Genomic DNA, 17614 nt, shown 5'->3' with positions numbered 1-17614 from the left:
TTCAAATACATCAAAAAGCATGAAATTCCGATGCGACTAAACCAACTCATTGAAATTCTTTCATTCATTCTACCATACATAATTCTAGTAAAGTGACTATGATTTTTCTCAATCGCTGTGCAAGTGCAATCAAGACCAAACACTGATAACAGATTTTCTTACCGGAACCGTGATACTAGATCGTTGTGGTTTGGTACCGGTGTGGTTCATAATCCTTCTCTGCTTACCACCTATCATTAGATTCCCTAATGTTAGAAAATCCATAATTCCCAGCTATTGGTACACCAAAGCTAATATAAATTGACTAAAATTATCAGTGCATAACTTAACTTACCTTTGAAGGCATCATCTTTCAATACTCATATTAGGCATATTTATTATGTTCGTTAATTGACTCGCCCCTTTGTGCACTTTTGCTAATCAATCACATAAAAATAATTTCAACATCAATCATTTCCGATTGAATCAGTGATGATTTTTTAGAATTTAGATCTTTACTGTTCTCGACTTACCATGATCGTGATCATACAAACATCAAAATCACTTAGAGATCACTTGTGATGAATTCAGTAGTGTACGAGATCAGTGATCTTAAGATCAGCAGTGATCTTAGATCACCAATGATTTTTGATTTTCGATTTGCCCAGTCCTGGTCGTGTCATCGAAATAAGGCTGTGAATATTTCTTTCCAGAAAGTACAAAAATACATTTAATTTGCCTCCTTAACTTTTTTATTTTATCATAACAATCTCGAAGCAGAGTTAATTCCTTTGATCTAGATCTGAATATCCAACTTGAAAATTACGCGTTCGATTAAATAAATATGGTTTTAGAATTAGACAGGACTTTTATTTACATCCACTCTACTTGTTAAAATATTCAAGATGAATTAATGAACTACGAAATAAATCAAAACATGTTTTCTAGCGAAAATGTTGTTTCAGAAGAAAAAGTAGACATAGCAATCATTCATTCAATTGAAAGTGGTAAATGGTATAAACATAGATCACCAATAAGTAAAGATACGGTTCATTGTTGGATTGGTGAATTATACGAATAAGCATTCAGAGTCTGTTGGCTCGGTACCGAAATATCTGTCTCCAAAGTTTCCAATGCCTGGTATAACGTAAAACTTTTCGTTGATTTCAGGGTCAAGTGCAGAAGTAACAATTTGCACTTGCGGAAAGGCGTATGCAATGGAGTGAACGCCAATCTCGGCCATCAAAAGAGAAACCAGCATGATGTTTTCTTCTGGCACGTCATGATCCAACAACACGCGTATGGCCATAATTGCTAAAATAAGAATCAGGTTTGCAATATATATATATATATATATATATATATATATATATATATATATATATATATATATATATATATATATATATATATATATATATATATATATATATATATATATATATATATATATATATATATATATATATATATATATATATATATATATATATATATATATATATATATATATATATATATATATATATATATATATATATATATATATATATATATATATATATATATATATATATATATATATATATATATATATATATATATATATATATATATATATATATATATATATATATATATATATATATATATATATATATATATATATATATATATATATATATATATTGCCATTCAAGTGACTTTGTTAGAGTGGAACAAAAATTCTATTTATTTTGATAAATTTTTTGGAAATCTGGCTTGTTTTAATCCATAGCTAGGTAATCACAAAAACAATTTTGTCAATTTTTGGATATGCTGACTATAAAATAGCAAAGGGAGATTTCGCGTTTTTAGATAACCATTTAAAAACCACTCAAGACTGACTAAAAATTCCTATCACTAAACCGTTTATTAATTTGAACTTGATAATTCAGTTAAGTCCAATATCGTCGATCTGCCACGTTGTCTTCGATGTCGTATTGTTGGCTGTGTTGTCGGCAGGAACGGTTGCTATGTCGGGTTTATACTATGTCAGCATTTTCCTTGCTGCGTTAGTCGACGGGTCGCTCAGCGGTCGCTATGTTGAACTACGGGTTCTTTGCTGTTGGCGTTGCTGTGCCGTTCCGGTATTTCGTAACACTTCCCCTCTTAGAGCGTCGATCGTCCACGGTCGACTGTTTGAAAGCAGTACTGTTGGAATCTTGTTGAAATGTATCGTCTTTGGTTCGGTTTTCTCGATTCTAATCTCCGAAATTTCAGGATCCGCAGATTTTCATGTGGTGTATTTATCTTCACTGCGTTTCCGGTTCTTCGTGATAACGGTTACCAAGATAAGAAGACTTATAATTACTATGGTGACGATTGTACTTCCAACGATGATGGTTTTTCTGTGTTGGTAAGATTTTAGGTTGATCTTCTCCTTAAGGAGTTCCAGATTTTCTGTATTGAGGTCTTCATTTTTCTCTTGTATGTTATTGGTTGTTTCTGTGTATTTGTTGTAGGTTGGCAACAGGTGTTCTTCTTTTGCCGAGAATTCATCTTCTTTGTGGAAAGTGTAGTTTAGTACTTTTATGGTGCAGTTCTCTGGCTCGACTTCCTTATGACGGTGGAGTCGCCGCAGGATCTAGAGACTTTTAGATGAATGTTTGTATCAATGAATATGACGTAAGTCGTTTGATCTGTTTTTCTTATAGGATACCTTGATTTCTGGTGTGTTAGAATTGCATAGATGCATTGGTCTTCCAGTGATGTGGTGTCGTTATGGCAATATGTGGTTCTGTCGTTCAACTGCAAATTCTATTCCTGTGCTGATTTTTGTTGGGTTTATCCTGGTAGCCTGCAGTTCTAGTAGTTCGTAGGGGTTGTTGTCCAGTATTGGTATTTTTATCAGAATAACAATTTTGTCTCCCCTGATTGTTGAACTTGCTGAACTGAATTGAAAAATCTCGTCTATGAATTTAAGGTTCATGTTCTGCTGTACTAGTCTATGGAAGATGTATTCTTTCTCTTATAACGGTAATATATTTTTGTTCAATATATCTTGTTTTGAAAATTCTACTTGCTCTTCTATGTTATCTAGTGTATGGATGAGAGAATCTATACTGAATATTAAGTTAATGTGTTTTGTAATAGTATCTTCTCTAAGTGTGTTGTTTATCAATAATATTTAAGAACTGTTTTCCTAATGATATTTGTAGCATTGTTAATTCTGTTTTGGAAACTTGAATTGATATTGATTTGTTTCATTTGGTTATTTACTATTTTGTTTTCTTGGTCTTGTAGCATTTCTAGGCTAAGTTGTATGGTTTTTAAATCATCGTCATCGGGATTACGTGCTATGTATTTAACCATTGTTCCTAATGCGTTAATTAATCCGCGTTTCTGTCTGGCTTTAGGCTTTTAAGTTTCTCTCTAGCAATTTTAATTTTCCTTGATAGCGTTTCCTTATCTAATAGTATGCGGTGTGAATTGTTGGTAGCTCACAACTCACATTTTAGTATTTCTGTCCTTTTCTCAGGTATCTTGATTGGATGTTTTGGTGTGCAGCGCTGAAGCTGTGTGGTGGTGATTAGACTCTTTTCTGTTTTAGGGAATAGGTCTGATTTTCAAACATACGGTATATTGTGCTGCATATTGAAGATCTAATGTACTACTTAGTTGACATAAATCTTTCTGCTTATCGAAATCAAATTTCGAAGCGGGTCATGGTGGATTCTGGCTTAGGTGTGACAGCTGATTCCAAACCAGAATTTGGTTCGCGGCACCTAATGGGGTCCATTTTTGCGTTCGTGGAGTTTTCGAACTTTTAGGTCTTTCTGTCCTTTTCTAGAATGTTACTTTTACTGGATGTTTTGGTGTGGGACTTCAAGACTGTGTGGTGCTGATTAAACCCTTTTCGGCTTTGGGGCTGAAATGGTATTGGTCTTAAACCATATAGTGTAGTAAGTCACGCACTACAGTGACCTTTTGTGTCATATATAGTCACTTTTTCGAATTTGAGCGCTAGCGAGCGTATCATATTCGCAACAGGCAAATTTTTATATGATTTGCTCTTACACAATTCTTACTTGTGTTAGTCGATCGGGAAGAAATCTGTTGTGCGATTCCCGGTCGGGTCTTTCTTTTCATCCTTGAACACCGACGATAACGTTTCGTTTTTGCTGGTTCTAGAGAAATAAGTGTCTTCTACTGGTAAGACTAAAATGGCTGCTCAATCCAATAAAGTATCCGGAGATTTATTGCGGGAGGATGTTACTGCATCAACTTCATCCAATGAGTCTTGTACTGATGGGATGATGGTTGATGATGTGATTCCACCTGCTGTAGATAATCCGGATTCAAGGAATTTACTGCCATCTGATATTTCGACCGTCGATGCTGAAAAGCAAGATGCGCCGAAAAAGAAAAAGAATCTGAACAAAACCATGAGGAAGAAGTTGAATCGTCTGAAAGCAGACAGACTAGATACTTCCTCTGGGAAAAATTCAGCTTCTACTGTCGAAAATCGCGTTCAAGTACGAATAGTGGACGGAATGTTTACTTCGGACTTGAAGGACGATTTACTGAGTGATCTTAATGGTCTCCTTTATTCAACCCCGCCCTCCTCATTCATTCCCAGCTTCACAGGTTGTGGGTTACGATACGGTGCTGTCTGGTTCTCTCCTGAGAACGAAGACAGTCGCGTGTGGCTCATTCAGAGGTTGGAAATGGTAAATGAGAAGGCAAGGTTCAACAGGTTCGTAATTGAACCCTATGGCCTTCATCAAAATAAGATCTCGTTTAGTATTCCTTGGAATAGCAAGGAAAGCTTGAAGGCGATCGACGTTTTGAAAAGGTTAAATTTCCATAACCTGATAATTCCGGCGCTTCGATGGAGGATCCTGAAGTCCAACTCCAGTGTTGCAGGTAATCAGTTGATTTTCTGCAGCATTGATGATGAGTCTCTGGATGTTCTGAAGAAGCTCGAATTCAGAATGAATTATGGATTTCACAAGGTGACAGCGCGTGTCATAAGACACAAACTGTCATCTGATAAAGTAAAACTTTAAATCTTCACGGAGATACAAAGTTTTATTTTCGTGCCAATAGGCACTCATAAGGCATTCAGCATTCCTTCTGGAAAGCTTAGTGTTTTACGAGCAAATATGAAACACCAATTTCCTTTAGGATTTGGGTGTCTCATTCTGCTTTCTAACCAGCAGAGCATTCCGCATCCCTCTGGGAGTGTAGAAAAGCTTTGTACTTTATTTGTGTTTTTGTGTCGTCAATTTTTCCCATCCTCCTAGTCCAACCCTTACCATTTCTTTTCAATCCTTCCCTCTTATATATCGGGAAAATGATGCTAAAAACAAATTGATGGCAAGGCACAAATCTCCAAATATCAAGGGGAACGTGCCATTTGAGCCAATTTGTTCTGATTCCTGATTCCTGATAATGCGTTAATTAATCCGCGTTTCTGTCTGGCTTTAGGCCTTTAAGTTTCTCTCTAGCAATTTTAATTTTCCTTGATAGCGTTTCCTTATCTAATTCTAACTGTGTCAAGTTTAAAGGCTATCACTCTCATTCTCGTTTATGGCCGTATGCGATACGTTCGAAAGTATATCAAATTCGTATTCACTATCTTTTAACTATCAGTTCTGGCACAGACTTAAGTTAAAATTAAAAACCATTCTTGTTTTCACTCGAATGCGTATGAACGCGATTCATATGCAAAAGAGGAATCGGCAGCACAGGTAGTTTTTTTAGGAAGATTCCAAGCATCAAGGAAGTGACGAATGCTACATAATAAATAAATATGTTATCGTACTCAAGACCAATTTTATTCCGTCGGTAAATGAAATTTTCAAATTAAACTTCGTGCAAAGTGAAAACAGCATTGAAAATAGCAGTCCAATGAGTAGTATCTGCGAAGAATATGTTGCAATTTTGTCATGTTTTCGATAGTCTACATATTTATTATATTGTTTACCAATGCATTGTCCTGGGTTGGAGGTTTAATGCATAGGGTGCAGGTCTTACAAACCAGTTGTCGTATGTTCTAGCCCCAACCTGGAAGGATTCGTAGTGTCAGTAGCACCGTAGCACCAGCCATGCACTGGTTCTGTACACTCTGTTTTCAATCGGTCGACGGAGATTGGACACGGTTTTCCTTTGACGTCGATGATGTATACTTTTTTCTTCCTGCGTATCACGCGGTACGGACCGTCAAAAGGTTGTGATAGCAGAGGCTTGATTGCCCCAACTCGCACGAACACATGACTGCAGGTGGACATCTCTTTCTGGATGAACGGTGTTTGCTTGGAATGGTTGCTTGTAGGTGTGGGTCGCAGTGTTGTCATTGTTCGTTTTAAATCCGTAACAAACTCTGGTGTCGGCTTTAGACTTCGACTGCTCTCAATAAAAAATTCCCAAGGCAAGCGAAGTGTAGTACCGTAAGTAAGCTCGGTTGTAGATGCACGTAGGTCTTCTTTGAGTGTTGTTCTCATACCGAGTAGCACAACCGGCAGCGATTCTGTCCAGCGCGGATTCTGATGGCATATGATCGCAGCCTTTAGTTGTCTGTGTACTCGCTCAATTTGCCCGTTAGCCTGTGGATGATACGGCGTGGTACGGAGATGGGTGATACCGAGTACTCTTGTCAGCTAACTAAAAAGAACTGCCTGTCTGAGTCAGTAGTGACGTTGAGAGGAACGCCGAAGCGGGAGATACATCCACTTATGAACGTTAGTGACACAGTTGTTGCCGTCATGTTCGGTATCGGAATAACCTCTGGCCAACGAGTAAATTTATCGATTAATGTTAAGCAATAGTTATTACCTTCTGATGGTGGTAATGGTCCTATAATGTCCATGTGAATGTGTGCAAATCGTTCATCTGGTGTGGGTATCTGCCACGTTCGGGATTTGTTGTATCGATGTACCTTCGACTTTTGGCACGGAATGCATCGAGATACGTAGTTTCTGCAATCACGACGCACCTATGGCCAGACGTAACGTTCGGTGACGAGTTGAGTGGTTGCACGAGCCCCAGGCTGTGAAGCTTTGTGTAGTTTGGCAATGATGTTGTTCCGGACGTTTGCCGGTGCGAAAGGTCATATGGCTCTCGTAGAGATGTCACAGTAGATGGGTAGCGAGGATAGTGGAGATGACAATGCTTTCAGTTCTATAGTTGTGTTGACTGGCGGATCTGATAAAAAAGTTTTCAGCTCGGGATCGTTTCTTTGGTCTGTAGCTAAAGCGTTGAAATCGATTGCTTCGTTTGCATTGGTGATAGTTTGAATACGGCTCAACATATCGTCTACTTTATTCTGTTCACCGGACACATGCAAAATATCCGTCGTATACTCGCTGATCAGAGTGAGATACCGTTGCTGAGTTGGACTTGTTTGCTCAGGACGCCGTTGGAAAGCGGAAGTCAGCAGTTTGTGGTCCGTATATATGCAGAACTCTCGTGCAGTCAGAATATCTTTGAAATACCTCACAACTTCATATATGGCGAACAATTCGCGGTCGTATGTGCTAGTTTTAATCTTGCTGTCGCTCAGTTTACGGGAAAAGTAAGCTAGGGATTGACGACCTTGTTCAGTAATCTGGTGTAGCTCTGCTCCTATTGCAGTACTCGAAGCATCAACTTCCAGAACTAATTATGCATCGACGGAAGGATGAGCAAGAAGAGCAACATTCGCGAGATCCAACTTGCATTTCTCAAAAGCTACATTCTTCTCTTCGGTCCACTGTAAAGCAGTCTGGTCGTTTCTAACGTTGTTAGGAATCATGGTGTGCAATATCTGTTGGGTTTCGGCAGCGCAAGGAATGAAGCGTCGATAAAACTTTATTGTTCCCAATAAACGTTTCGATTGAGTGACCGATAAACTCAAGCTCCAGGTTACCAATTTGGCACTTATCGGCGATGGCCGTGAGTCCATTTTCTCGTAACCGGGTGAACAAAACACGTAAGTGCTGTTCATGCTGTTCGATGTCGTCACAGGCAACGCACAAATCATCAACGTAAGGAAATATGTAATCGAGATCGCCCAAAATGCAGATGTCGCTGGAGCGTCTGACCTGCGTTTCGAAGTCCGAATGTCATAAACTTGAACTCAAACATTCCGAAAGGTGTTGTGATGACCGTCTTTTGAATATCCTCAGGGGCAACCGGAATTTGGTGATGTGCTCTCTGAAGGTCGATACAGGAAAATATTTTCTAACCGTGAAGGATTTTGAAGAAATCTTGTATATGCGATATAGGGACCCGTCCGGTACAGTTATAGCATTAAAACTTTTATAATCACCACATGGTCGCCAAGCTTCATTAGTTTTTTTTTACCAGGTGTAAAGGGCTGGCCCAACATCTTTTTGAGGGCTGACAGATGCCTTGCTCCATGATAAACCGAAATTCGGCCTTAGCCTCATTCAGTTTGTCGATTGGTAATCTTCGAGGGCGACAAAAACTGGTCGGCCTGTGGTGATGATTTGATTAACCGTTTTGGCCTTGGTTGGGCGTTGGTTCATGTTAAGCACAGTGATGTCCTGTAATTCCTTCATAATATCAGCAAAGGGTGATCTTACTTCGTAGGTTGTAATTGACGGTTCCGAAGCGGCGTTTATGTTGTTCATTTATTTATTTTTATTTATTTGGAGCAGGAAAAGCCCAATGGAGCTGAAATAATAATCTCTCACTCCAGCAGGCATAAAACCTCCTCATCGTTTATATCAACAGATTACAACAGTCCAACAGATACATGTATGTACTTAATACTATCAATTAAAACTAATTCTAGCTAACTAACTCTGCCACTAAACCCATTGGGTAAACAATGGTGATTTTGCATTAAAACTAAAGAAGAAAAGAAATATGCTTTAAAATGGGAGGTAGAAAGAGGGAGTGGTGAATGAGAGTTGGCGAACGAAACGGGGTTAGGTTCGGCATGTAGATCTAATTAGTGGTCGAAAAGATGGTGGAAGACGGATAAAAAAAGGGCTAGCAAACGAGGTTAGAACCGACATATAGATCTAATTAGTGTTCAAAAAGATAAGAGAAGAACGATTAAGAGCGGAGAAGAGGAGATACAACAAGATTAGTTACAACGAGCGAATTTATTAGTTTTCAATGGAGATGGTGGAGAGAACGAAGGGGTGGTTGAGCGGAAAGAATTAACATTAGTATTATAACTGCAAAAATAAAGAATCATGGAATAATCGTTGTATCGCATTATGAGAGAGATGAAAATCAAATTCCTGTGAGCAACTATTGAATAAACGGCACATACTGGAAAAGGGTTCATTATATCCGTAATTGGTTCTAGCATGAGGAATTCGTATAAATGTTGATTTGCAGGTTGGTACGGTTATCAATGAGTTTATTTCGTCGCAGGTCTACTAGAAGATCATGATACTACAAAAAATTTGCTCCGATTATCGGTGATTTCACGTCTGCGATTACAAACACCCACGTGAATGGTCGACGAAGTCCGATGTCTAAGTTCAAACGCTTTGTGCCGTAGGTGTTGATAGAAGTTCCATTGGCCGCAGCTGGTCTCGTGATTCTGGGTTAAGGAATAACGGAAATGTCAGCTCATGTGTTTATAAGGAAACGCTGATGTGTTTTATGATCAAGAATTTGTATCTGCCAGAAGCGGGGTTGCTTCAGTACAGTACTGGTTGTTTCTGATAATGTTTCAGGAATTTGAAAGCAGGTTGGCTGCGAGGTCATCAGTTTTTTTCACGACGAGTGTACGTTTCGATACTGCCGTCGTAGAAAATACATGGGACGTTTGGGTTATTCCCAAGGGGAGAGTCGCTTAACACAAACTACATCGTGCCTCTAAAAAAACACGTGATATACTGTGAGTTTAAACGTGCCATGCTGTTTCCCATGAGACAGCTACTTGTCCAAACTGAGCCCTTTGTGTGCCGCAACTGTGCAACTGTATGAAAACGAAAGTGCTAATATTGATAAATGCGCCAACGCATTGTGTTAATGTGAGATTGGCACATTGTTCTAAGCGTCCTCCCCTTGATTATTCCCCTTTTGCTTCTCACACTTGATTGCTTACGCGCCGTGACGATAATGAAACCAACAAATCCATCTACGATGATTTTTTGTTGAATTGGTGTAGGCGAACGTCTACTTTTCGAACGATTTCCAAATCTGGCGCGTGATCGTCCTCTATCGTGAAAACTGTTGGAAATAACTTCTTCTAAACGTCTGGTAAGGGCATCAATGCGGTTCAAGTGACGCCGATGACATTGCTGTGGTGATTGAACGTGTTGTGCTGGGCGAAGCGCGTAACCAAAGATTGGAAAGGACATTGTCAGTACAACTAGTTCCACCCAAACGACGCATCTCGGACAGCATAACACACGGTTTTTGATCACCAAATGTCATCCCAGACAGTAAACTGGTTAGCCTTTGCATTTCTGATGGACGAAAATGAGCAACAATTGCGGCTTTCAGCGTCTAATAGCGATCGTTTTCGGCCATGATATTACATGTAGCAATGGTGGAATACACAAACTTAGCGCGTAAGCCGAGTGCCACGATCAAGGCATTAAATTTATATTCATCTTGCCTTATCTGGTTCACACTAAAATTGGCTTCTAATCAAATGAACCACGTGTCGATATCCTCTGCATCGAATGGAGAGTAACTAGTCTTAGCGATCATTGTGGCGGCTTCGGCTAGTGTTTCACTTTTTCGCCACTTTCTTTCTTGCCAGTGTCCATCACTTCAGTATCGCTGTATTTAAATCGTTCAAAGACTGTGCGAATAACGAATTTGCGCGTTCAACTGATACGATTCGACGTACGGTATAACAGCGACGTACGATATATTCGCGTGTTAAATTTATCAAAATCACGTCGGGGTCACCAAATTTTGGGGAATCTCTTTGTTTCAATAAAGAAATATGCGGACACGTCTGAATAGGTTAAGATCAAATTTATTACTGCTATGTACAAAAATTATCGTTAAGATGCTTGTGTGAAAGTACATACAGTTGATAAGCATGTGTGATTAGTGCTAGTATTTTCTAGGGTAATGTTCCTGTTGACACATACGACATGTTTACCCATGTCGTATTTTCCTTAAAGTACCTAATTGATATGGTAAAATTTGATGCGCAAAAAAACTTGTAACCGTGCATATATTCGAAGGCTCGCCAGAAAAAAACAAAAACAAGTATTTTACTATGACTACTATGCTTTCTTAATGTTTTATTCAAAAAACAAATTTATCATTTGGTTGCAAACATTCGAAAAAAATATGTTGAAAATCGGTTAAACTGTTTTCAATGTATTCGAACGGTTGATTCGCAACATTAAACTGACGAATCCAAATCACGGAATCTCGTCTATTCGTCCGTAAACGAGTATGGGACTTTTCGTTCGTACGAATGATGTTCGAATACACGTATCGTTTGAAGCTAAACTGGCATGCATTCTAGCGTTTCGTATTTGGTTAATTACAAGAATTAGACTGATTTCATCAAGGCTTAGCATTTATTTGAAAAAGTTTACTGATACTTGAATATTTCGTGGCAAACGAGTCGCGTTCGAATTCAAGAAAGTGAGTGAAAACAAGAATGGCTTATTCGTATTCGTTCAAAAGTACACGTTCGTCGTATGATCGATATTATAGTGAAAAATAAATAAACAAACAGTTTTTATCTGATAATCAAGATCACAAGCGAAATGTAAGTTAAACAATAATCTAGAATGGTTAAGCCACCATGAATATACTACTAGCTGTATTGATATTTGTAGATTCGTGGGTGTTTGTGTTCATTTTTCATCTTTTGCGCTAGTGCCGGTGATATTTATATTTAGACTAATTGTTGCAGTTTAATACAGCAACGATACACATAAACAAACAAGTTTGTTTTGCACGGTAGCAACTAGCATAAAGCGTTGCCAAAAACGATCTCCTTCCACATTTTCAAACTATCGCAATGAAAGGGAGTAATTTGCTAGGATTACTTGTTCAGGCTGTGAACCAAACATTGGCGGTTCGTTTGTATGGGACTTAGGGGTATTATTATTTGTATTTGGTAGTAGCACAAGATCACTCTTTCAGTCGCTTCTTATGGATTTTTATATTATTTGTGTATGTCGGTCTTTGTTTTCACTATTTAGAATGGGTCCTTCGTCTGTCTCTGTGATATTCTAACGAATTTTATTTCTTCAGGTCGAAGTTCGGGTAGGGTTTACTTATTTCCGAATTTCTTTTCATTTATTTGTTTGTTTTGTTGCAGTTGCGATTTGACTACTGATTCAATATTGTCTGCTGCCTTCTTGTAATTCTTCTACGTTCGTGGAGTTTGAAACGTTGAAGATGATTTCTCTAGGCTTCCTTTTTGTAGCTGAATGTATTGTGTTATTGTACAAGTCGGTTAAAAGATTCATTACTTCAGTAATTGGCTTGTTTGGAAGTTTGTGCCTTAATGTTCGATATAACTCAATTATTGTAGAATGAAATCGCTCAATTATTCCGTTTGATTGAGAGTTGCCAGTGGTGGATGGAAATGCCAAGGTCATTCAAAACCCTTGTAAAGTCTATAGATATGCATGTCGGCTATTGGTCGCTGACGATAGTATGGGGTCTATCAAATATTCTGATATGTTCACTAAGTGCTCTTTTTAGGTCAACTATCGTTCTGGTTTCTATAGGAATTATGTTAACGAATTTTGATAATGAGTCAATTATCGTCAACCACTTAAGTTCATTCACGAAAAACACCTCTATATGAACTCGTTTTAAGAGTTTTTCCCGAAAATACTTTTTTGTATTAATTGTGGCGGGTTCATATCGTATTTTCTTTTCTTGCAAACGCTGCAACTTTCTATTAGGGCTCTAACCATTCGATCGATGGGCTTTGTTTTCCTTTATACCTCGATGTGCGTATTCGTGTGTGACTTTTACTAGCTTATCTTGTTCTGATTCCAGCCTGACGTCTTCCAGTAAAATTTCTGAAATGAGAACTTTGTAGATATGATTAGATTCGAAATGTTTTTTGTAAATTTCCTGAACCAGTTGTCTCAATTCCATGGGAACACGTAAGCAATTTATTCCATTAGGGTTGAGATCTTTTAAATATTTGTACTATATCTACTTCAGTGTAATTTGGTATAAGGATCGTAATGCGACGACGGCTTGAAAATATTTGTTCTGACACTTCGGAATCCATGTTTGAAGACTGGTCTCATGTTTTACTGGTCTCGTGTTGTGGGTTTGCGTTGACCTCGTTTGTCGTTATTCTTTAGAGTGCATCTGCAACGACGTTGTTTTTACCTGGTTTATAAATTAACTCTTAGTCGCGTCCGTCTATTTTACCTTTAAAAATGCGTTTATTCGTGTTTGATAGTGAATAAGTTAGCGGTTGGTGATCTGTAATTAGTTTGAATTTCCTTCCCCCAGAGATAATGTTCGAAATGTTTGAAGGCCCAATATATTGCTAGAAGCTCTTTTTCAGTTTTTGAATAATTTTCTTCTGACTTGTTTAAAGTTCTTGACGCATAAGCTACTGGATGGTCTTTTCCGATAAGGCCTTGAGAAAGTACAGCTCCTATCGCAAAGTCACTAGCATAAGTAGTCAAGTTGAATTCTTTAGAGAAGTCTGGATGAATCAGCACAAGGTCTCTCAATAGGATTTGCTTGCATTTTTCGAAGCAGAATTCTGTTTCTGATGTAATGATAAAATCTTGGTCTTTCCGTAGTAAGCAGTAAGAACGAATTTAACGAAGTGTTTTATAATCTTCCGATAATATCCCAACATTCCAAAAAACTGTCTTACTTCTTTTTCTGTTTTTGGTATGTTTGGTCGGATTGGTATATCTTTTCCTAGTTCGAGTTCGTTAGAATTAATTTCGACCCATCTTTCGTCTGTGTTTTTTCGAATTGCCAAGAAAGCCTTCCTGTTCGTTTCTTCATATAGCCCTGGTAGTATTTAAAAACTCCCGGGTTGGCGGTTCAATGCATAGGACGCTGGTCTTACAAGCCAGTTGTCGTATGTTCGAGCCCCGATCTGGAAGGACCCTTTTAGTGTCAGTAGGATCCATAGTACTAGCCATGCAATGATTCTGTACATTAAGAATCGGCTGCGAAGTCTGTTGAAACAGAAAGGCCAAATTCCACAAAAGGAATGTAATGCCAGGACTTTGCTTAGTATTTAAAAATGTTTGAGATCGACTTCTTGATCTATTATGAATGAACCATTTTTTCTCACGGGTATCTGGACGAATTGGAATATGTGTTCGGTTAAGTTCAAATTTTGTTCTCCTGGAAACACTTTTTTCATTTTAAATAATTTCTTACCTATTTTCAAGGTACTGGTGAATGTTATAAGTGTGGCTTTAATTTCGCGTAACGACTCGTAACCAATAAGGCCATTTAAAAATTTATGGAAGTTGAAAACGTAAAATTTCAATTTTTTTCTGATTTGTAAAATATCTATTGATGCTGATTTGTTAATCATGTATTCGCCTTTGATATTTGTTACTATAGAAGGTGGTTCATCTTTACAATCTTCAATGTTGACGTGAGCCGGAGAGATATAGTTTTTGTTCAACCCTGTGTCGACTAAAAATTTTAACTTTTCCTTCGAGGTCATTATGGAAATATAAAGAATAAAGCTATTCTGGCGCATCATTTGTTAAGATTTCTTCCTTGAACAAGCTGCAAATTTATCTCTTCCGATATTAAGTATTCGTTGTCCTCGAAATCGAGCGAAGTGTCTCTAGTATTTTTGTTCTGGCATTCTTGTTCTGGTTCATCATCGGATTCGAATTCTGAGTCTATTTGTTTTTGTCCGTGGGAATTAATTGCTTTTGTGGATGATGTAGCCATCCATATTGGCGACAGCTGATTTAATAGCTGTATTTATTGCTCGGATATTTTTATAGTATTCGGACAAGTTTTTCTTGCCCTGTTTAACGTAAAATAGTGACTGGATATAACTTGTTATGTCGCGACGGTCACCGTACGCAGTAAGCTGCTTTTATTGTCTCCCATGTTGTGGGGTTACCGGAAGCTATCAAGATTTCTCTAGCTTCTCCCGTAATTTTGTTTTTTTACACAACATGGACAAATGGTCCCATTTATATATTGCTCGAAAAGTCGTAGCATTTATTCGGTGTCTTGCTCCCATGCTAAGACTTCCTTCTTATTACCGCTAAAATTAAGCATATTCCTAATCGGGTCAGGTGTAGTGTAGCTAAAGAAACGATATCCACAAACTTAGATTCAAATGAATCAAATGGTTTCATACGGAATTCCTGAATTTTATCCGGATGCGACTTCTGGTTCCGGAGTTATAGGGTAAAGTGTGTTCAATATTGTACACCGTCACTTAAACCGGCGAAACAAAAAACTGGTCTCAAAACTACACAAATCGATAGTCATTATCAGTAGGCAACTAAACAAACCGATTTTGGCTATTCTGGTTCCTGGTATCCGGTTCTGGAAGTACCGGAAATTGTGGTCATGTATACCAAAATAGATCTCATTCACTTTTCTCTGCGATGGTTTGACCGATTTCCACAAACTTAGATTCAAATGAAAGGTCTTCTGGTCCATACGGAATTACTGAATTTCAGCCGGATCCGACTCCGGTTCCGGAATCATAGGGTAAAGTGTGTTCAATATTGTACACCGTCGAAAGCGTTTGGATTAGTTGAGCTTGGTTTTCGGTCAGTCGTTTGACTTGTTCGATCAGCTCTTGCGTGTCATTTGGTTCTACCATAATTCTATTTACGTCGAACCTGGCACTAGTTTCGCGATTTTTAATTTGTAAATATCACGGTCTTTAATTTCCAGTGATATGTTCTGCAATTTATTTTTGTAAATTTTAATCTTCTAGTCATACGGAGTGCAGCTATTAATGATATACCCTCACTATTTGCTTACTCACTCATTTCTAGTTTTCACTGTTTTTAAGCCACTCTAATGCACTCGTTTTCACTTCTTAATAATGAAGGTTATTTACAAGACGATTCCTTTCATCAGGAAGTCTGGTCGTAGAGTGTTTAGCGACTATTGGATGAGGTGCTCTCCAAAATAAATGTTGCTGGGATATCAGTGTCTTCCGTATTCCTCGTCGGACGTAGAAACATACCACTTTTCTTGGTGATAAAAATGTTCTTACATATTCACTCCACTAACACTTTTTTCACTTCGATTTAATCACTTGACTTCTGACTGCGCCAATTATGCCGTGTTCTATCGCGGACATAACTGGATGTCGTGAATACGAAAACAACTGACATGTTCCTTGTTCCTTCCGAATATCAATTAGTTGATCAATTGTATGAATTATGCAAGCATTCCCCCTTTTCACTGCTAGAATTTAAAACGATGCACCTAAACTAAAGTTCAGATTATTTACATTAAACATTCTAAAACACAATTAAACATTATGAAATAACCAGTATAGTTCAGTTTCTCTTCATCCTTCGTGAGAAGCAGACGTAAGCTTGGCTTGCTATTAAGATACACTGATATTGTCGTCGACGAACATTGTTCAACAAAATGAGCAGTTGAAGATTGTCATCGATGATAGAAGAATGCAATTTAGTTTGAGCTTTGGGAACTGAAAGATTTCTAGCTTCGACCATGTAATGATTCAAATTATCAATTGCTGTGTCGATGTCCGCAGAATTTTCTAAAATAATTTCATGATCCACATGATTTTCAATGTGAGATCTGTATTCAAACCAATTACCAAACTATGATAGTTGAACATATAACCAATTGGATTAACTATACACTGAGGTCTCTTTTTACACCGGGGGATACGTACCGCGTAAAAAAAAACGCGCAAAAAAACCGCGTAACTTCGGAAATCCGCGTAAAAAAAATCACGTAACCTCGGAAATACTGGTAAAATAACCTCCAAACTAAAGAAAAAAAATTTTATGATGCCAAATATCTTAGAAATGCATGAAACGTCCAGATCTGGTGTAATCTCAAAAAAAAAAATTGTGAAAATTGGGCATAGAAAAATTTGGAGACTTCCAAAATCAAAAATTTCGGAAAATTTTTTGATGCCGAAAAAAACTTTGGAAGTCCGCGTGAAAACCGCGTAACTTCGGAAATACGCGTAAAAAGAAACCGCATTAAAAAAACCGCGTTAGAACCAGATCAATTGTAGAGGAGATGAATGACCTATTAATAAATTGTTTTCGAAAGAAGACGAGCTGGAATGCATTCCTGTTTTTTTGTTTGTTTACATTAAAAAAATTAAGTGGTAATAATTAAGTGGTAGTTGTCTATCTGTTACGCTAGCATAACTGTCATTAGAAGAAGATGATGTCGTGGCCGATCTACCTGTTCTTTGTTTTACATTCGAAAAAATAAGTGCCATAGAAGAATTAGGCGTGGCATTTGTATCGTTTTTATTTTTATTTTCAGGTATGTTCTGTAAATTTAAGGTCTTTGATTTGACTTGTTGTTGTCTATGCGAACGAGCGTTTAATTTTTTTTCCCTGACAGGACATTTCAAATAATTGGATTTATGATTTCCATCACAATTATAACATGAAAATTTATCAGTGGTTTAATTCATTGGACCACAATTCAAACACCGTATGTCCGTTTATGACAGTTTTTGGTACCATGACCGAAACCTTGGCAACGACGA

At 37.7% G+C, this 17614-nt stretch overlaps 1 protein-coding gene across 1 annotated transcript in view; it reads right to left on the bottom strand.

Annotated features, from left to right (window-relative positions):
* Positions 1–708: 708 nt before the first annotated feature.
* Positions 709–17614, bottom strand: part of LOC131433664 (uridine-cytidine kinase-like 1) — a 126202-nt gene continuing 109296 nt past the window's right edge. Inside the window, exon 8 of the mRNA XM_058600176.1 lies at positions 709–1293. Coding sequence (XP_058456159.1) covers positions 1049–1293 — 245 coding nt within the window. The 3' untranslated portion in view covers positions 709–1048. The remainder of the gene's footprint in view (positions 1294–17614) is intronic.

This window comes from Malaya genurostris, chromosome 3, assembly GCF_030247185.1.
Source record: "Malaya genurostris strain Urasoe2022 chromosome 3, Malgen_1.1, whole genome shotgun sequence".
NCBI lineage: Eukaryota > Metazoa > Arthropoda > Insecta > Diptera > Culicidae > Malaya > Malaya genurostris.
Note: the sequence above shows the minus strand (reverse complement) of the source record. Positions and strands in the feature narration are given on the sequence as shown.